Source organism: Herpailurus yagouaroundi, unplaced genomic scaffold (assembly GCF_014898765.1).
Source record: "Herpailurus yagouaroundi ecotype Mexico unplaced genomic scaffold, PumYag 29, whole genome shotgun sequence".
NCBI classification, from domain to species: Eukaryota; Metazoa; Chordata; class Mammalia; order Carnivora; family Felidae; genus Herpailurus; species Herpailurus yagouaroundi.
In genome coordinates, this window is record NW_024412377.1 from 41,073,308 (window position 1) to 41,094,006 (window position 20,699).

Below are 20,699 nucleotides of genomic sequence, written 5' to 3' on the forward strand. Positions count from 1 at the left end.
GAGGATGCAAAATATAAAACTAAGTGTGATCAGTTTAATCTGAGTCTAATATTCTTTATTTGGTGAAAAAAAGTTTGATGTTTTAACTTATTTCATCACCAGGCCAAGCAGCCTGTACTTAATTTCTTCTACTATATGAAGTTTAGAATTCTAAATAACAGTCCCCACCTCTGGTGCAGACAGGAAGATTCTTCTCACCTCAAATAATCAATTTGTCGCTCAGGTATTAAGTAGCAATTAAGTGACAAGAACCGCAACCACCCAGGGTGTGACGTTGTGCTTTGAGAGCCTCTCGAAGCCAGCACTGACTCTGGGTGACCTCACAGGAAAGGTGGAGAAACCAAGCATTGGCATATAAACATGACCCCTTCCCTGGGGTATGGCTGATGTAGCGGGTGTGACAGCCTAGAGAGCGTCCGCATCACAGCCGTCTCCACCATGAAGATCATTGGGGGTTTGCTCCTGTTCTGCACAGTGATCCATTTCTTCAGCAGCTCAGGTAAGTTAAGGGTAGAGAGTACCCTGTAGAGTCATTAAGCGTGTCTTCTCAAATAACCCCTTCTCAGCATTTGAGAGAAATGTCTGGTCATGTGGATTTAGAGCGTACTGGTTTGTGGAGCACCTGGGTGGCTCAGTTGGTTAAGCGGCTGGTTCTTGATTTGGGTTCAGGTCATGATCTCATGGTTTGCGAGTTCGAGCCCCGTGTTGGGCTCTGAGCTGGCAGCACGGAGCCTGCTTGGGATTCTCTCTCTCTCTACCCCCCTCTCACCGTCCCTTCCCCACCTGTGCTCTTTCTCCCTCTCTCTCAAAATCAATCAATAAATATCAAAAAAGATAAAGTGTACTGGTTTTTAACACAAACAGCCCTGGCCTGGGAAGGGAGGATCTTGTGTACTAGCTGGTATTGGGGGATTTGGTTCCAGGGTATTTGCTTTTTTTTTTTTTTTTTTTAATTTTTTTTTTCAACATTTATTTATTTTTGGGACAGAGAGAGACAGAGCATGAACGGGGGAGGGGCAGAGAGAGAGAGGGAGACACAGAATCGGAAACAGGCTCCAGGCTCTGAGCCATCAGCCCAGAGCCCGACGCGGGGCTCGAACTCGCGGACCGCAAGATCGTGACCTGGCTGAAGTCGGACGCTTAACCGACTGCGCCACCCAGGCGCCCCCAGGGTCTTTGCTTTTAAGGATTTTTTATTTTCATCCATGGAATCATAAAAAAAAAAAAAAAAAAAAAAAAAAGAACTAATTTCTTCATAAGTCTACCTAATTTCATAAGAACACTGGAAGTGGTTGGTGTTATTAGATACGATTCCTCAGTGTAGCAACACAGAAAAACTTGGATATCTCTCCAAATCAGTCCATGAGGATCAAAATAAAACCCAATTCTCCAAAGCCCAGGATTCGACAATTAGACTTTTATATGGTGAAAATTATTTAAATAAATTAAGATTCTAACACCTTAACAATATTCCATTCCATTTCTTTTTTAATGTTTATTTATTAATGGGGGGGGAGGCAGAAAGAGAGGGAGAGAGAGAATCCTAATTTGCACTGTCAGTGCAGAGCTCAACGCGGGGCTCGAGCTCATGAACCAGGAGATCATGACATGAGCCGAAATCAAGAGTTGGATGCTTAACCGACTGAACCCCCCAGGCGCCTCTCCGTTACATTTTTTTTTTAATTTTTTTTTAACGTTTATTTATTTTTGAGACAGAGAGAGACAGAGCATGAACAGGTGAGGGGCAGAGAGAGAGGGAGACACAGAATCTGAAACGGGCTCCAGGCTCTGAGCTGTCAGCCCAGAGCCCGACGCGGGGCTTGAACTCACGGACCGCGAGATCATGACCTGAGCCAAAGTCGGCCGCTTAACCAACTGAGCCACCCAGGCGCCCCTCCGTTACATTTTTTTATGTCACTTTGGAGGCGAGAATATCAATGATGGCAGCACTTCATGCTCTTAGGAGGGGTGACTGCAATACCTTCTATTGCACTGACTTTGAACCATCATCATGAGCTCCAGAAAATATCTCGTGGTCAATAAAGGGAAGAAACTGGCTAATTCTCTTGACTGAATAAAGGGCTTACCTTATTGGCCATTTGGCCTCTTCAGCAAACAGCTGGAGTTTTATATAAGAACAAAGCGTGCACTGAGGTTTCTTGCCATAGCAAATACAGAGTCTTAAACTATAGGCCCGATTTTACATTAATCAATGAGACTTCAAGACTTTGCTTTATTTTTAACGTTTCCATCTCTAACTCTCTTTCAGAAGCTGCTAGCCTATCTTTAACAAAAGTGAGTATATTGAATTACGTTTAGTTTCAATTTCCATTGACATGTAGTCAACAAACATTTTTGCAATATATATGTAGAATTAATTCAGCGTGTTTGGGGGGCAGAAGGGGGAGGCAGACACAGATTAAAAACTCTGCTCTCCAGAAGGCAGTTGAAGCAATGGGATATACATATAAATAACTGTAGCCTAAAAAAAAAAAAAATCCCAAGTTAAGGGAGAGAGAGATGACTTCCAGCTGAGAGACTGGTAAAGTCTTCATGGAAAGGGCGACATGTGAGAGGCAGGGCAGTTACCTTGGTTAATTGGGTGGTCTCTAGATTCAAATCCCAAACCCATTATTAACTGCGTTTATGTTATACAAGTTCTTTGTTTTGAAGCCATAATTTCCCCCCATCTATAAGCAGCCTACCTTATTCAGTAAACAAACAAACAAACAAAAAAACTCATGTACAATTCAAGGTTAATGCCTAGCATGGAAATTCTCAGGAATTAATAATAGCAGACGATCCTAGCAGTCACAGAAGTGGTGATAGCAGTACGAGTATTTGTCATGGTGGTAATATTATTACTAACAGAAGTAGCCATAGGAGCATCAGAATATCTGATCTGGGATTCCCAGGATGGTATTCTGCCTCCTGCCCAACAGAGGCCAGCGTAGCCTAGCTTGGGGGCCCGAAAACAGCAGGACATTCTCTTGTGTCCAACACAGGGGGACTGCAGCATTTACAAGAAGTACCCAGTGGTGGCCATCCCCTGCCCCATCACGTACCTGCCTGTCTGTGGTTCTGATTACATCACCTATGGGAATGAATGCCACCTATGCACTGAGAATTTGTGAGTACCCCATGGGAAGAAAAAAGAAGTTGCGGCCAGTGTCCTCCACAGCAAACTTCTCCTCTTTCTATGAGCCTGTTTCACTCTCCATAAGCTGTGCTTATTCCCACCCAGAAGCATCTGGGAGAGAGAGAAAACTGGCTGTCTTGTGGTCAGGCTAGGCTTGGCCCCCTGCTCTGCCAGCTTGAACTCGTTCCATCCATCCCCCAACTGCCAATTCCTGTCTCAGTTGAGGGAGTCCAATAAGGCCAGGAGCCTAGAGGTTCTACAGAGGCACCAGAGTCACCAGAGGAGCTAAGGGGATCATTTGGGGGTGATCTCCAACCCCAAGTTCAGCTTTTGGCTGTTTTCGGTAATGGGGTTCCACACAGTATTTTGTTAGAGAGAAGGTTCTTAAACCCCACACTAAGAAATCATTGAAACCCACTATCCCACATGACTTTTTTTTTTTAAATTTTTTTTTCAATGTTTATTTTTTTGGGGACAGAGAGAGACAGAGCATGAATGGGGGAGGGGCAGAGAGAGAGAGGGAGACACAGAATCGGAAACAGGCTCCAGGCTCCAGGCTCCGAGCCATCAGCCCAGAGCCTGACGCGGGGCTCGAACTCACGGACCGCGAGATCGTGACCTGGCTGAAGTCGGACGCTTAACCGACTGTGCCACCCAGGCGCCCCAATCCCACATGACTTCTAAGAGACTTATGGCCATACTGCTTGATTCTTAGACAAACTGGCTGGAAAGCCTTTCCGCTCCTCAAATTCCTAGCAGCTCTATCTGTAGCCTTAAGGGGGAGAAGGGGAATAAGGCTATGGCAATTTTTTTTCTTTTATCTAAAAGAGGGGAATGCAGCTCTCGGTGCTTCCACCTGGGTCCCACGGGCATGTTTTGTTTAGGTATTTCATTTAGCCTGCATGGTATTTTTGAAGGCAATATAACTAGGTAGTTGCCACTTCTTTAATGCAAAACAGGCACCTAAGCATTTATTCCCTTACACAAAGTCCGCTCTGCTCATTGTTGTCTTTTTAGACCACTGGATTTTGGCCATCCATCTTCAATCTTAATATTTTTCATCTCCGTGATTATCTCACAAGTTGGAATAGCAGGTGAGGCCTCTAGCCCACAAAGATATGTCTGCATCTTTATTTCTACTCAGGAAGAGGGAATCTTCAGAAAAGAGAAGATGCACACATATTGGGCCTTTGGCCTAGCAACTGGCTTGCGTTCAAGGACACTAATGGGGACATGTGGTGGCAGTTCTTACCACTGCAGGATCCAGCTTCATCACAGGCCTTGCTGAGCAAGAAAAGCTGAGGGGCAGGCCACCTCAACTCCCCTTGTCAGAAGCCCTCCTTCTTTGTAAGATGCAGGGTAACCCCAGGCTCTGGGGTCAGTGGGGGCCGTGGGTAGGCTGGATGTATCACTGGACTAGGGAAACTTGGCTTCTGTCAGAAACTGCCTGTGGCAGGGACATTCCTTTTCAGGGATTCAGTTTCCTCATCTGTAACATTAAGTTCTGCCTCATAATTTCTATAGTTCCTTTTGGCTCTAACATTATATAACATTTCCTCTTGCTTAATGAATCTTGTGTGTTTTCTCATAGGAAAAGTAACGGAAAAGTTCAGTTTCTTCATGAAGGAGCATGCTAACTTCCCCGCAGACATGGATACAGAGCGATGACGTCTTCACCATCACCTTCATCTTCCCTGGGCTCTGACTGCCCTCTCCCTCACCTCAGCCAGGGCCCTGGGTAAGGGCAGAGACGGAATGCGACGCATCTTTGCTGGGCAGAGAAAATTGTTGCGGTCCTCCTCATGCCTCACTGATTTCCGGGCCTCCTTTTGTACCTCAGTAAAAGAATCTCCTTACATAGTTTACCTTTACCTCTGCTTGTATTTGTTTCTTACATTGGGATGTCGCATATCAGTTTAAAAATAAAACTGAAGAACACATAAATCTCCTTTAGAAGAAAATCCTGTATGAAGAATTCCAAGTGACTTCCAAAAGACCCACGCACACGCACGCACACCCACCCACACACACAGACCAGTGAACATCTTACCCTCTCCTGGAATCTTTACTTTCCTTAATCAGTACCTGTCACTGGGAACTAGTCTGTGGACCATACTGGTCCTTTATATTAGTCTCTTTTCCAAAGTGCCTCAGAAGGAAGACTCCTTCATTGTAACAAGTCATCCCTGATGGGGTGCCTGGGTGGCTCAGTCTGTTAAGTGTCTGACTCTTGATTTCAGTTCAGGTCATGATCTCACGGTTCATGAGATGGAGCCCCATGCTGTCAGCGCAGAGCCTGCTTGGGATTCTCTCTTACCCTCTTTCTCTGCCTCTCCTCACTCTCTCTCTCAAAATATATAAATAAACATTAAAAAAAAAAAAAAAAAGATGTCATCCCCGGAGGGAAGACTTTCCTGCCCATTTATTTCCATGAGCATTCAATAATTTCTCTTTTCCTGTCTCTCACCTTGCTAACCTCCTACTGTTGCCTTAATAGAACATCCCTGGCACTGACTACGACATGGCTTGAGCTCCTCTCTAACACCTGTCTTCCATATCTATAATATGTAGATACCGCTGTGTACCAAGACAACATTGACAGTATTGGCAAGTTGTGCATTTTTCCTTTAAATACAGAGATATATAATTCCCTCCAAGTGGTGAAGCTGGAGTTCTTTCCACAGAGGCTTTGAGGAAGTCTCAGTGCTACGCGTAGCTCACAAAACATTAGTGACCTAGTTTGGGCCTTGGTGTACTTTCATGGCTCATTTTCTCCTCCCCATGTTCACTTCTTCCCTCACTTGCTCCAGAACTATTCTTGACCCAGAGATTGAAAGAGGATAGTCCTGCCCACCACCTATAGGCTGCCCTAAAGATAAAAGGAGGCCTTTGGAAACCTTATCTCCTTACAAACTCAAGTAGAGAGGGAATTCATAGTTATGGTGACTCCATAAAAGTGGTATAAAAAAGGCTTATAAGCAGTTGACTCCCGCCTTTATATTCTACCTCTAAATTGCTATATACTCACATTAAGTACAGACTCTGTCCCCATGATCATGACACACGTAACATGGTCGAGATGATTGGGATAAAATATGGGTCTGAACCAGAGTCAAGTTCAACGTCAAGTTCAAAGTTAAAGCCAAGCCAGATCATGGTCAAGTCAACTATGGAGACCGTGAAGAAGAGCAAGGATAGGGAAGTATCTCAGAAAAAACCAGAGCTGCTGAAGTAAAAGTAGCAGATAGGGAGAAGTCGTGATCTGGACAGTGAAGGGCCTAGAACAGGTGGTCAGATGGGCTTGCTGGCTTAGCTCTCTTGAGTTGCTTGCCACCTTCAGCAGCTCTCACCTCCCGGTTCTGAGCTCCCTCCCACACCGGTGTGATCCTCTCCTGAACTGCTCACACCTGCTGGTGTGTGTAGAGCATCCCCTCACCTGAGTGGCACACCCCCCCTCAGTCTCCCAGTCTGTGCTGCTCTTCTCATCATGCCAGTTCCTCCCACCTTCTCATATCCTCAGCTTCTCTTGTTTTTCCTTCTCCCAGTTTTGATTTATCCCTGCATCTAACACTGTTTGCTCTGTCTTAAACAAACACCTGCATTTTCCTGGTGTTCCTCACCAATCTTTCTCACGTATCTTCAGTTGCTTCTACCTTCTTAGGAGCCTTGATTTCTGTATTTCTCCATTTGCCTCACCCCTTTCTCCTCTGCTGCTATCAAGTTTTTGGCTACCTCAGTCCTTCCCACTCTTCCTCCGATCTCACTCACAACTTCTCAGCTGACCTGAATCCTCAGAAGCTCATTTCTGAGTACACAAAAGCTCCCTTCTCCTTGAAGATGGATTGTGATAAAGACCAAGGCATGGGCATACCCCTACCCCGTGAGCTCGTCTTCACCCTGGCGTATGGTACAGATAGAAAAACCTACGACAATCCCTGCCAACTGTACATGAAGGTCAGGGAAACATATCAACAAAACCATGATACAAAATGTGGGCAAATACACACCTACACTAGAATTCCTGATCGTCAAGGATGAAAGAGAGCCAGTCAACCACCTCATTTTATGGATGGAAACTCTGAATTCCCAAAATTGGAAATGTCTCATTGTTCACATGGAAGACGAGGACGAGAACCCAGATTTGCTACTCCCAGTCCAGGGCCCAAACAGTGTTTCCAGAATTTCATCCATTATACCTCAATACTCTTGAGAATCAAATTCCTTCTACCATGAAATGACCCAGTGTATAATAACATCTATAAAGCACTTAGAGTTCACAAAATACTTTCATATTTTCTGTCTCGTTTAATCCCCACATAACATCATAAGGTAAACGTTATCAGCCAAACTTTTCAGGTGATATAAAAGAAGCTCCCAAAATAAAATGATGGGCAGAATTGCAAAACCGGGAATGGTGGATGGTTCTGCTTGCTCAGGGTCTAACTAGCGTCTGTTCTACACACCACACTGCATAAAGAAAGTTAGGAAACATCTCGCTTTATTGCAGACCTGAGCCGCATTAGTTCTTCAGTCTATACTGCATCCAAAGCAGATGCTAACCGTTGATGACACTGCCCCCTCTTCTGCCAACATTCACCAAAACTTACCTCCTAAAAGGAGGTTTCTGATCTTTCTTAATTTGAAGTCTAGGTTTGGCCTACAATTGATACGTCTGTAAAATCCTTTCAATATTTATAAATGATGTTTAAAAACAGTTATTGCTCTTCAAATTTTAGAATCAACCTATGGTTAACCGGTAGTAGAATGAATTACAGTATACAGAACGGAATGAGTATATTTTTAATGTATGAAATGTAAAAATTAACATAGAGGTGACAAATCTTTAGAGAAAAAAGTTGGCTGGGGGAAGTGTGTAGAGGCAAGTAATTTTCTTGCAGAATTACGAGATGCTATCTAAGGATGAGAATAATAGAAAGTGACTAAAATATATTATTTAAAGTTATAAAGGTAATATGAAGACTGAAAAGTCGTGATACACTCATCAAAAATTGGGAAGAGCTAAAAGTCATGATATAGTCATCAAAAATTGGGAAGAACTAAAGATGGGAAGGTAATGTAAATTAACAATTTTTCCTTCATAGATGGGGGTCAATAAGTAACTCTTTTTAGTTAATAAATCAAGAAACAGGGTTACAAGTATACTATTGAGAATTATTATGGTAGCAACCTTAGAATAGAAATGGTTAAAATTCTCTCCCACTGAAGTGTGATATTGGCAATGAAGACTTTGGTTTTCATCGTAAGCTAGTTAACGTCAATGGACTAAATATATGTATATCTTACTGTCACATATGTAATTAATTTCCTTTCTTTCCCTTTTTCCCTGCCAGGGAAAGTAAATCTTTGCCACAGGGAAGCTGATAACCATAAACGCAAATGTAAAGGAGGTTTATTTTTAAATTTTTACCTCTCCAAGTTTAGACCTGGAAGAGAAACTGATTTTATTCAGTTTTACTTGCTTCTCTGTGTACTCATCAGCATTTGCATCACTGAGGTCTTTGGCGTCCTCATCCTCTCTGTCTTCATTATACAACTTCACCAAACAGCTCAGGAGAACACAACAAAACTTGGGACAGGAGACTTATGTGTTTGTGCGAACCTGAACTTTCACTGGTGTGTGTGGCCGTGGGTTGGTCATTCATGTGTGTGATAGCACCTTCCTTACTGACAAAATCAAGAGAATAATAAACCCTAATTTAACCTGTATATTGTGACAGTCAGATGACATATGCATGCAAACACGCTTTGTAAACTGAAAAGTCCTACAGAAATGAAAGGGTTGATTACGACCGGTATGCCTTCCTTCTCCAACATTTATTTACCCAGGCCCAAAACATAGACCACATTCTTGGAAATGTGTTTGGCATGTTGGAAGTAAAGGCCCAGGATCAGCAAACGTTCTGGGTTGTTTTTTTTCTTGGTTTGAGATAAATGGGAACATTTCAGTTCCATAGAAATTGATACTAGAAAGTGAAAAGGCAAATGTACAATGTGAACATATAAGAGTACATGAATTTATGTATATAGTTTGCTCCATTGGATATGGCCTCACTTAATAGTGTAAGACTGTGATGAAAAATGAGATATTCGAATAATCTCCAGGATCTCATCACAAAATATTTACTAATTTTGAAAGGAAAAAGAGTAACCATAGACTGGAGAAACCTGGAAGACACTAACCTGCACAAGTGATCAAACTTAGCATCGTTAGTGATGGGGCAACATCACATAAACTATCTCAAAGTATACAGTGCAAATAATATAGAGTACCTTCCGTATTTCCCTGCCAAAAATGCACAACTTGAACATAGCCCCTAGGAAATGTCAGACAAACTCAAATTCAGAAACCTGCTGCAAAATAACTCATCTACAACTTTCAAAAACCAAGAACAGGCCTTTTAAATATTCTTCATTGAAAGAGACTAAAGAACATGACAATTCATGATCCTGAATGCATCTTTTATTATTGTTGTTGAGAGTCCACATAAAAAAATTCATGTTTTTACTTTTTTTAATTTTTAAAATTTAAGTATAATTAACATGCAGCATTCTATTAGTTATAAACACCCTCATTTTTCAAGTGTATAACTCAGTGGTTTCTAGTCTACTCACAAAATTGTGCAACCATCACCACCATCCGATTGCAATACCTTCCATCACTCCAAAAAGAAACTCCAAGCCCACTGGCAGCCACTCTCATTCCCCCATCTTTCCAGCCCCTGGCAACCATGAATCTAATTCTTGTCTATGAATTTACCACTCTGGACATCATACATAAACAGAGGCATATTATATAGTGTCTAACTTCCTTCACTTAGCATAAGATTTTCATGATTAATCCATGTGGTAACAGGTGTCAGTACTTTATTCCTTTTTGTAGTGGAATAATATTCCATTCTATGGCTAAACTATATTCAACATTTATCAACCAATGGATACTTGGATTGTTTCCAGTTTTGAGCCATTATGAATAAAGCTGCCATGAACATTCACATCCAAGATTTTGTTTTGTTTTGTTTTCAATTCTCTTGGGTAAATACCAGAAGTAGAATTTCTAGGCCATAGGGTAACTCTACATTTAACTTTTTGAGGACCTAACAAACTCTTTTCCAAAGCAGCTGCTATGACATTTGCCATTCCCACCAACAATGTATGAGGGTTCCAATTTCTTTACATCTTAAACATCTTGTCCTTTTTTTTTTAGACATTCTAATGGATGTGAAATTGTACTCATTTTGGCTTTGATTTGCATTTCCCTGTCTTTATTGGCCATTTGTATATCTTCTTTGGAAAAATGTTTATTCAAAATCCTTTGCTCATTTTTTAACTGGATTATTTGTCTGGTATTGTTGAGCTGTATATATTGTTTATATATTCTGAATACTAGTCCTTTATGAGAACTATGATTTGCAAATATTTTCTCTCATTCTTTGGGCTGTCTAATGAAGAACAAAAGTTTTTAATTTTGATAAAATCAACTTATTTATTTTCCCTTTTGTTTATTGTTTTTAGTAGCATATCTAAGAAGCCATTGCCCATTAAAAGGTCACAAAGATTCATGCCTATGTTTTCTTCTAAGACTTCAAAAGTTATAATTCTTACATTTAGTCTTTGATCCATTTTGTGTTAATTTCTGTTATACTTTTTTATACAAGATGAAGTAAGTGTCCAACCTTAGTGTCCCAGCATGAATTTTTGAAGACTATTCTTTCTCCAGTAGGTTGTCTTGGCAATTTGCCTTTGTCAAAAATCAACCGACCATAAATAAAAAGTTTCTTTTTGGATCTTCAATTGTTATACACTGTCTTGACTACTATAACTTTGTAGTAAATTTTAAAATTGAGAAGTGTGCGTCCTCCAGCCTTCTTCATTTTTAAGATTGTTTTGGCTGTACTAGGTAACTTGTATTTCCATACGAATTTTAGGATGGACTTATTCATTTTTCCAAAAAGGGCAGCTAAGACTTTGGTAGAGACTACTGCCATCATAACAATATTAAATCAGGTTGGGTTGGATCGCTCTGTTATAAAGGCATTGTTGACACAAATGACAAAATTTGTTTTTTTTTTTTTAATTTTTTTTTTAACGTTTATTTATTTTTGAGACAGAGACAGAGCATGAACGGGGGAGGGTCAGAGAGAGAGAGGGAGACACAGAATCGGAAGCGGGCTCCAGGCTCTGAGCCATCAGCCCAGAGCCCGACGCCGGGCTCGAACTCACGGACCGTGAGATCGTGACCTGAGCCGAAGTCGGACGCTCAACCGACTGAGCCACCCAGGCGCCCCCACAAATGACAAAATTTGAATGGAGTCTTGAGGTAAAGAAGTTCCTTGTTTTAGTTTTGCAACAATTATTTCAAAACAAAGAGTTAAAATTTAAAAAATGTGTTCTTCCTAATTGTTATGCAAAGCAGATACCAGCAACCTGATAAACCTGTTCCTCTGAGAATGCAAAGTACAGGCACAGAAGTGACTTCCTAATGTGAAATAACAAGAGAATATGGGAAGGATATGCTACACTGGGCTGAATTCTTAAGTAAATTCTCAAATAAACCTTAAGGCTCTCCCCGCCTCTCCCACCCCCAATACATACTGAAAATAGTTCAGAATTCCTTGGCGGGGGGGGGGGGGGGATTAAAAATTCATAGTGACATTTTAGTCTTTTTTTTTTTTCTATTCCACTATAACTCAGTGCTGCCTAAACAGTCTTGCTTATTAGGAGGAAAGTACTACCATTGTGTTGAAAGACATTTCTGAAAAACTCAGGTGACTTAGTGTCAAAGCTTTCCTGATTCCCAGATCCTGCAACATTTCTCCTCCAGAGGTGACCACTTAACCCGTGCATGTGTGCACATCAACAGGTCCTAAACTCTGACCAGTCTTCCCCAGAAGCAGAAGAGGTTTAAGCAATTATAATCCCACCCAGCCCAGCCTTCCGACACCCTCCACAGAGTCACCTCTATATTAGTTCTCCTCTAATTTTGTGTCTAAAATCTTGAGATTCAAGTCTTTTCTTGGGTTTCAATTTAGATGACTGCCTTATTCCCTAGAGATTCTCTCGTTATGGCCCTGTAACTGTATGTGAACTTGTTCCTTCCAGATCAACCTCTTTCCCTTCTCTTCTCCCTTCTGCATTCACACTCTTATAACCAAAGCCAAGTATCAGGCTCTGATCTAGACAAACTCTCCCTCAAATAGTACTTGCCTCACTAAACCCCTATCCCAACTGACTTATTTCACTTAGCATACTACATTCTAGTTCTATCCATTATGTTGCAAATGGCAAGATTTCATTCTTTTTGAATACCAAGTAATATTCCAGTGTGTGTGTGTGTGTGTGTGTGTGTGTGTGTGTGTACCACATCTTTATACATTTGTCAGTTGATGGACATTTGGGCTCTTTAATTTGTAATATAGTTTCTAAGAGTAAATGCTCATTAATGTTTACTGAATGATTAAATGAACATTAAGAAACTAAAGTTATTAGGAGATAAAGAACTGGCCCAAGGTCATGTAGGGAATGGTGAAGCTGGCAATGAATTTAGCTCTGCAAGACTCTTAGAGTTTCAACTCTCAGTAGTATTAAGATGTCTGACCCCCCAGACCGGCATAGGTTCCAGCTGTCTTTATCCTTTTGAAGGGAAGCAACTGTGAATTTCAGTCTCTCAGTCTTTGACACCACTTCCATTGGTGGTATAAACAGTGTCTTACAACTGTCTACCAAAACTGCACGAGCTGCTTGCAAGGTCTTCTCATAGAGTTGCTCTATTTGAAAATTGGCACATTTCAAAATAAGTGTCCTTGTAGCCTTTATCAAAGATTTCAAATGAGAAATAGTTTGATAAAGCACAATTAAATGTATTTAAACCACGACCAAATGATTGGTGGCTTGCCTATTAAAAATTATTGTATTAGTGTAAGATGTCACTGGACTTGCATGTACCTACAGCCCATGGAAAAGTCAACATCTCATTCTTTTTTTGAGAGAGAGAAAGAGAGAGGGTACTCACTCATGAGCAGGAGATGGGAGAGGGAAAGAGAGAATCTTAAGCAGGTTCATATCCAGTGCAGAGCCCAACATGGGGCTCAATCTTATGACCATTGAAATCATGACCTGAACTGAAATCAAGAGTCTGACATTTAACTGACTGAGCCATCCGGGCACCCCAACATCTCATTCTTGAACTTTGAGCCTGTGCTTCAGGAAGAGTCAAGCCATTGCAGCCAATAAATCCATTATTGGTTAAGATGGTCACATAGCTCTTTATTATTGCCTTTGAGGAATCCCTTCTTCCAAGGTTCCTTGATAAGGAAATTCCACCCGAGATCTGGCATTAAATGAGGAGTGACTATTCAACAAGTCCACCCATTTTACCATCTCCTCAAATTTAGAATCTTGGAGAAATTATCCCCCTGCTAAGAGCATAAATCATTGCTTGTTACTGCTGAATAAAGACTTGGGTGTTGATACCTTTTCTCTGTGCCCAGTCTAGAGTCTCAACTGGCAATATTTCCCATTTGGTGCTGGAGATGATAGGAGGAAAGAGGGGAAACTGGGAAAGTGTCAAAAGAGGGGAAACACAGAAAGCTGCCATGCTGGTGAGTGTTCCTGGAAAAGTAGTGCAACCAAGAATATGTAGTAAACTGGGTGAAATGGCTTAACTTCTTTCTGACTTCACTTTCTCAGCTGTAAAACAAAGAAAATTGTAGTAACTGACAGATTTGTTATGAAGATCCAATCATATAACAGCTGTGAAAGCACTCCATCTTTCAAGTATGTAAAGAAACAAAGAAATAACAGTTTTATTGGGTTCTATGGTCTATTAAAATGAGCAAACATGAGCAACCATCTGATTTCACAATAAAAGAATTCCCATACTAGCATATGTCTCTGACCTCCTCCCAGGATTCTGTTTCTGGAAATAGTTACTTCACAATTGAGGCAGGAACTCTTGTCAATATATAAGGTAGAACCCAAGTGGGCAGAGCAGACGGCAGAAAGTTACTTGTTTTGCCTCCCTCTGACTGCCCTTGGCCACTTCAGCAGCATGAAAGCAACAGCCTTTGCCCTGCTCTTGGCTTTGGCTTTGACATCCATCTTCAGTGAGTATCTCCCTTATTATACCCACCCTTCCCCGATACTAATAGCTCACGTTGTCTTCTGCTCACAGAATTCTGGGATAAACACAGATACATAGATAATAAGGCAGGTTTTTTGAAATGCATTATTTTGTCTCTACCAATAAATCACTAAATGATACTATCTCTGGGGCTGAGATACTATCTCTGGGGCTAAATGGTTAGCTAAGGCCAAAGTCTCATCCATATAAATATTTTGTGTAACTTCTTTGGTAAGTGTACATCCAGACTTTGCTTTGACTTGATATCACCATTTATGGGGATGCCATTTCTTCATAAAACAGTCTCATCCATTGTTTGGCAACATGAACTATTATTATTTTTCATTGAGTTGAACTTTGCCTCCCTAGAATTTTCAACTGCCACGTATTCCTGCTACATAACAGCAGACATTCCCTAAATATAAAACCACTTTTCTGGTGTTTTTTTTTCCCCAATATTTCCTAAACTCTGATTATGAGGTAGGAAAGAACTTCTCAGTATTATAGTAGCTTCTCTTCGTTATTATAGTAGTTGGCTATGCTCTAATCCCACTCCAAAAAAAGAAAAAAAAAATATGTGCTAAGCTTCAACCTTTGATATTATATTGATACACAGCTCTGAAGAGACTCATATTTTTGACAGTCTGAGAGCTGAAACATAAATAAAAGATCATTTTTCTACTAAGATGAGGTTCTTCCAAAGTTTAATTTAGTTTCTCTTGTCTTTGTTTTTCTTACAGATGTAGAATGTGCCACACGCCCTCAACAGGTCAGTACATCCATCTTGATATAAAGGTCCTACTTCTATGTAATTTTAAAGCCAGTATCAATAAGGAAACATTTGCTACTATACATTAATTAAATTGCTACATGTTTGAAGAAGTTTTTAAGTATCAAAACTGGTTTTATTTAAAAAACTATTAAGAGACCTTTCTGAACGGGACATAATAGAACAAAGTGGTTAGATACCTAGCATTCGAGTTATAAAGTCCTGAGTTTCTATTCTAGCTCCCTGATTGTGTGGCCATGGGCAATAATACTGGGTTCATAAGCTTATTGTGAGACTTAAAGCCACAACGCTTGAAGAGAGGTGAGCGTAAGTACCTGGCACGTAGTAAAGCTCAATAAGGACAAGTCATGATTGTTGTAATTGTTAAGTGGGTCAGACACATCTTTGTTCTCTATCTTAAAGAATGAAGATTTTAATTGAACCTTCCCTTTATGACTGATATTAAGTAATAACTATTGTTGAGAAATTCTAGCTGTGGCGGTAAAAACTTTAAACCAGGAGTCAAGCATTTTGGGTTCTAGACCAAGCTCCATGACTTTTCAGCTGTGTGATTCTGGGGCCCAGGCAGCTCCTTTCATCTCTTTGAATCTTTTGTTTTACCTATTAAAGAGAATAATAGGATTCTCTATTCTATTCTCGTGATTTACTGGTTGCTTGAGAATGAAAAAGATTCATGAAGAGGAAGCCTTGGGAGTCTCCTTGTACATATCACATTGAGTCCTGGTACTGGGGTTTGAGCAGGCAAGAGGTGAAGTCATGCTGAAATATACTCACCAGGGGGCCCTGCAATTCTCATTCTCCACCATACTTCACTAGGCCCTGCGGTCCTTCTGCCATTTTGTCACGCGTACTAATCTCTGTATTGCCAGCTCTCAGCTCAGCCCTAAAACTTAGAAGGTGCATGGCGTAAAGCAACCAAAGGAATGAAATGATTAATTAACGGAACATAGCTGAAGGGGAAGATGAATTTAACTTGAAGCTTGACCATATTTCATGCTATTCAAGTGGAGATAATCAAATCGTAAAATCTTACATGTGGAATTCAGAGTCAGAAAAACTGGAAAGGTAGAGTCTTCTGAATAGAGCTGGAGTTTGTGTAGGCCAAGGGATAAAGATAATAGCTATTATTTACTCAGCATTTTCCATGTCACAAAGTGCTAAGCATTTTACATGTATCTTCTTGCTTATATATATTTTTTGCTTTAACCTTACACTGTAGTTATTATTGTCCTCACTTGGCAGGTAAAGAAATCAAAGCTTAAAGAAGTAAAATGATTGTCCCAGGGTCATATCCCAGAGCACATCAGGATTTGAATCCTGATGTGTTTGACTTTTCCTGTTCACATTCTTCGGCTTGCTCATAGATGAAAAACCCAGAAAATTCTTTCCTGGTGATTGCATCCTTGCTCCTGCAGAGAGCTTTACACGCTGGCTTTGCTCCTGCATATAGAACAGTGGTTCTCAACTACAACAGTAAAATACATGTGACTGTCTGTGTGCTGGTTAAGTGTATAACAAGTCATTTGTTACCAATAATGAATGGTAAAAGTCACTAATGATGTGCTACTTCTTAAAACTATAGTAGGTATCCCTATAATACATCTCACTCTTGCATTCAGATAGAATTTTTTAAGTGAAAGAGAGGAATAGCAGGATGTGTAGAACACTAACCCCATGGGAATGGTTACATCTGTGAATTGGCCGTGGATGTTTTTAAATTTAAATTTTTAATTTTTAAATAAATAGTGATTTGGTTACAAGCTGCCATAAAGAAGTTTATCACTCATGATTTTATATCTGATGTAAGAAATCTTCACACTTGATATATCTCAAAGGCGTTTGATGAGGAATAGGAAACAAATGACCATTAGACTAGGAAACAAATGATTGGCGAGCCCTCTAGGCTTGCTTGGGAAATCCTAAATCTTGGGAATAAAGATTCGGTTGAAGGCTTTTAATATGCATTTCCAGGTTGATTGCAGTAAATATGAGAAGTTCCCACGGAGAGAAGAGGGATTTTGTTATGAAATATATGCACCAATTTGTGGATCTGATGGCAAAACTTATGCCAATGATTGCTTCTTTTGTTCTGAAGTTCGGTAAGTACTGAAATATTTTTCTTTTCTGTATCTAAGGTGTAATTGTGTGTTACAACAATTATATGTCCATTAGAGAAAGTGGTTTGGGGAATAATGAATATGTGAATATGATGAATATGTAAAATTTGGGGTCGCTAGTGTCACTGGATCTCTACATATTCTGGCAGTAAGAGTAAAGCAAAGAATCCGAGAATCTTTGAGTTGGAAGGAAATTGGAGGGGCACCTCATTCAACTTCCACCTACTAATCTCTTGCTTGAACTCCCCCTCTGCAAATAATTCACATCATCTCAGAGTCTATGCTTGATTATTTCCAGGGACAAGGAACATCCCTCCTGTTAGGCATGCCAGTCCAGTCATATGTTAGAATGAACTAGATTTACTTGTTCAGCTTTAACCATTAAGTTTAGATACGTTAGAGCCCCCTAATTATTGGCACAAAAGGCGACAATAACTAAAAATCCTGAAGAAATTGTTCTGTTTCAGAGGGTGACTTCTCAACAAAATATATTTTGGAGCTATAATAAAAATTGAATTTGAAAATCAAGTAGCCAAAATTAGCTTAAAGGTAACAAAGTAATCATCTGAAAGATGTGTTAGTGTCAGATCAAAAAATATAAGGGGTGCCTGGGTGGCTCAGTCAGTTAAGTGCTGACAGCTCAGAGCCTGGAGCCTGCTTTCGATCCTATGTGTCCACTTTCTGCCCCTTGCCCCACTCACGCTCTGTCTCTGTCTCTCAAAAATAAAATAAACATTTAAAAAAAATTTTCAATAGAAGATGGTGTATGATATACTAGAATGTATAGAAACATATAGATCCTTTTAAGTATTTTCAAAACATACATGAGTGAAAACAAACACCTAATATATATATGGCATACTGTCCTGGTTTTTTTCTTATCAGAAAAAATAGTTTTATGAAAAGTTACATTTGATGGAAAGTGCAAAATGTGACTTTAAGACAAAATCATTTATGGAAAAAGGGTTTCTAAGCGAGTCTCCTTTTATTAGAAATTCATGAAATATGTTTTCAGGGATATAAACTGATTGTGACATATTTTGAGCATCATCCTCACATAACCAGCACCAGTTGCTCAAGTATTTCTAAATTGCAGTCACCCACCCCTTTTTAAAAACACCAATAAGTGGAGAGACTTGGCTACATTACTGGGGGGGTTCATTAGCGAAGTTTGGATGCTAATAAAACGTCTACGGCCTCAGCAATTTTCATCTGTTGCTATTTTCTCTCCACAGGAAAACTAACAACAAACTGAAATTTGTACATTTTGGAAAGTGTTGAATCTATCTTCTGATTCCAAGGCACATGAAACATATTTCTTCTCCCATATAACCTATGCCATACTGCCTAATCTTGTCACCAGTGTGTCTTGATTTCTTTGCGAAATAAAGTAGACATATGGGAAATAAATGTAGGTCTGACTCTTTTTGTTCGGGAGTTGAATCTTCCAGATTTGTTTTACTTTTGATGATGTCTCATAGACCATCTTAGGGCCACATCTTGGGAGAAAAGGGTTAATTAAGAACAGTAGTGGGGCTTCTGGGTGGCTCAGTCGATTAAGTGTCCAATTTCGACTTCTGCTCAGGTCATGATCTCATGGTTTGTGAGTTCGAGCCCTACATAAGGCTCTCTGCTGACTGCACAGAGCCTGCTTTGGATCCTCTGTACCCCTACATCCAACCCTCCCCCTCTCACGCTCTCTCTCTCAAAAATAAATAAATATTAAAAAAAAAAAAAAAAAGAACAGTAGTGGGAATCAGAAAAGCAAAGAAACTGAAGCAGGTGCTTCTTCTTGCCCAAGCTAGAAAAACACCCAGTGGATAACTTAGTTCTTGTGTATTCCTAAAACATGAACAGAAAAAGAGGGGGAGCCTTCAAGCACAAGAATCAGGAAATACTGTTTTGCTAGATAGCTCTTGTTTAAGACATTGAAAGCTGTCCTGGATTGAGACTGCTGTCTAACTATTTCCTACCAGAAGACATGTCTGTAAAATGTGGCTGGTCAAACATGGCCAGTAAAGTTTTGCAAATTCCCATGAATTAGTTGATGTCTTCCATGGGTTTTCTCCCCGCTAAAATGTGATCTCAGGTCTGGGACCCCGAGCTTATCTTACCCCACTATTACATTCTAAGTTCCAAAAATATTATTATATGTTCCAAAGATCATACTATCGGTTCCAAAGAACAGAGTATGCCTGTGCACATCTTGTAATCCATTTGTGCATCTATGCAATTAACACATATCTGTTAATGCCTACTTTGTGACAATTTCTATGAATTATATGGGAACCAAAGGCAAAAGAAAAAAATTAAATTTCCTTACTGCCTATGTCCATTGACAAGTCCTTGTAACAGGCAAAGTGACATTCCTCTAGAAGCTCAACTGCCTCAATGATGACACTTTGCTAAGGGCAAAAGGGAATCTTAGCTTAACATTATCCCGACCCCCCAGGATCCTACTTTAACATTGAAAAATTCCTTTGGAAACTTCCTTTATCTTTACTCCCCAAGATATATGTTGGCAATCATATTCCAAGCTTATGGCCACCTGATATACATATTAAGGGTCTCATGACTGAGTTTTTACTGAACAGTAACAAATGACCCTTTCCTAACTGCAGCTAGTCCCTCAAGGTCCTGGAACCTTTGTTTCCAAAATTCCTTAGAAACTTACACTATCCCTAACTTCCTCTAACCTGAAGGTATATAATCAGTCACTCTTCACAACCCCAGTGTAGCTCTTTCTGCCCATGGGTCCTTTAATAAAACTACCTTTTTGCACTGACGATGTCTCAAGAATTCTTTCTTGGCTGTTTACTCCAAACTCCAACACTTCAAACCACATCACTACGTGTTCTCTAAAAAGCTTCTCCTATGTATTCATTCATTCATGTAATCCTCCCAGATTACCATACATCATATTGCATTCTCATTAATTTGCAAGCATCTCTTGCTACATTGTGAGCTCATAGCTGACATGCTGCGGGTGTTCGGTTAATGCTTAATAAACGAGCTGAATTAAATGAAAATGAATTGAATTTGACTTCTATCAACAAGTAAGCAAGGAAACCATGGTGTCTTACCCCAGAGAAGCCTGAAGTCGGGTGTCACTCCCTGATCCAACCCTGGCACTAGAATGTGTATGGCAACTGTTTGCATTCTTCACTAACCCAAACTCTGAATGCTTTTCCAAGTTCCCATGAAAAGGATCCAGACACACAAATAATAGAGAGCAATGATTGCTTTTTCAGAGGTTGTGGGGGAGTGACTTACATGGCGGTTACCTTGCTTACCTACAGCTGGAAACTCCCCACCACTTTCCTTTCCTCTACAGTCAACTCCTGCAACACTACTGTAAGTGCTTGTCGTTTGTAGCATGAAAAGAAAATTGCTGTAAAATTTTAAAGATGCACAAATAAAATAAAATAAAATAAAACAAAATAAAATAAGAAATAGAATAAAATAAAAAATAAAATAAAATAAAATAAAATAAAATAAAATAAAATAAAATAA

General features: G+C 40.0%; 3 protein-coding genes across 6 annotated transcripts in view; 2 read left to right on the plus strand and 1 right to left on the minus strand.

The window, feature by feature from the left end:
• LOC121044718 (sperm-associated acrosin inhibitor-like) overlaps window positions 1-20,699 on the minus strand; it is a 116,605-nt gene that overhangs the window by 53,597 nt on the left and 42,309 nt on the right. The window lies entirely within an intron of this gene.
• SPINK7 (serine peptidase inhibitor Kazal type 7) lies at window positions 227-5,010 on the plus strand. Its single transcript, XM_040497037.1, has 4 exons — window positions 227-499; window positions 2,270-2,295; window positions 3,006-3,130; window positions 4,731-5,010. The coding sequence occupies exons 1-4, from the start codon at window positions 439-441 to the stop codon at window positions 4,774-4,776; spliced, it is 258 nt and encodes an 85-aa protein (XP_040352971.1). The 5' UTR covers window positions 227-438; the 3' UTR covers window positions 4,777-5,010.
• On the plus strand, window positions 14,107-18,596 carry SPINK9 (serine peptidase inhibitor Kazal type 9). The gene is made up of 4 exons (XM_040497027.1): window positions 14,107-14,262; window positions 15,020-15,048; window positions 17,041-17,168; window positions 18,422-18,596. The coding sequence occupies exons 1-4, from the start codon at window positions 14,208-14,210 to the stop codon at window positions 18,465-18,467; spliced, it is 258 nt and encodes an 85-aa protein (XP_040352961.1). The 5' UTR covers window positions 14,107-14,207; the 3' UTR covers window positions 18,468-18,596.

Bases quoted from the DNA above. Each gene is read 5' to 3' on its own strand.
- SPINK7 (XM_040497037.1), top strand. From the start codon at position 439: ATGAAGATCATTGGGGGTTTGCTCCTGTTCTGCACAGTGATCCATTTC. The intron at 500-2,269 runs GTAAGTTAAGGG...ACTCTCTTTCAG, and splicing joins CCATTTCTTCAGCAGCTCAG to AAGCTGCTAGCCTATCTTTA. The intron at 2,296-3,005 runs GTGAGTATATTG...TGTCCAACACAG, and splicing joins CTAGCCTATCTTTAACAAAA to GGGGACTGCAGCATTTACAA.
- SPINK9 (XM_040497027.1), top strand. From the start codon at position 14,208: ATGAAAGCAACAGCCTTTGCCCTGCTCTTGGCTTTGGCTTTGACATCC. The intron at 15,049-17,040 runs GTCAGTACATCC...ATGCATTTCCAG, and splicing joins GTGCCACACGCCCTCAACAG to GTTGATTGCAGTAAATATGA. The intron at 17,169-18,421 runs GTAAGTACTGAA...TTCTCTCCACAG, and splicing joins TTCTTTTGTTCTGAAGTTCG to GAAAACTAACAACAAACTGA.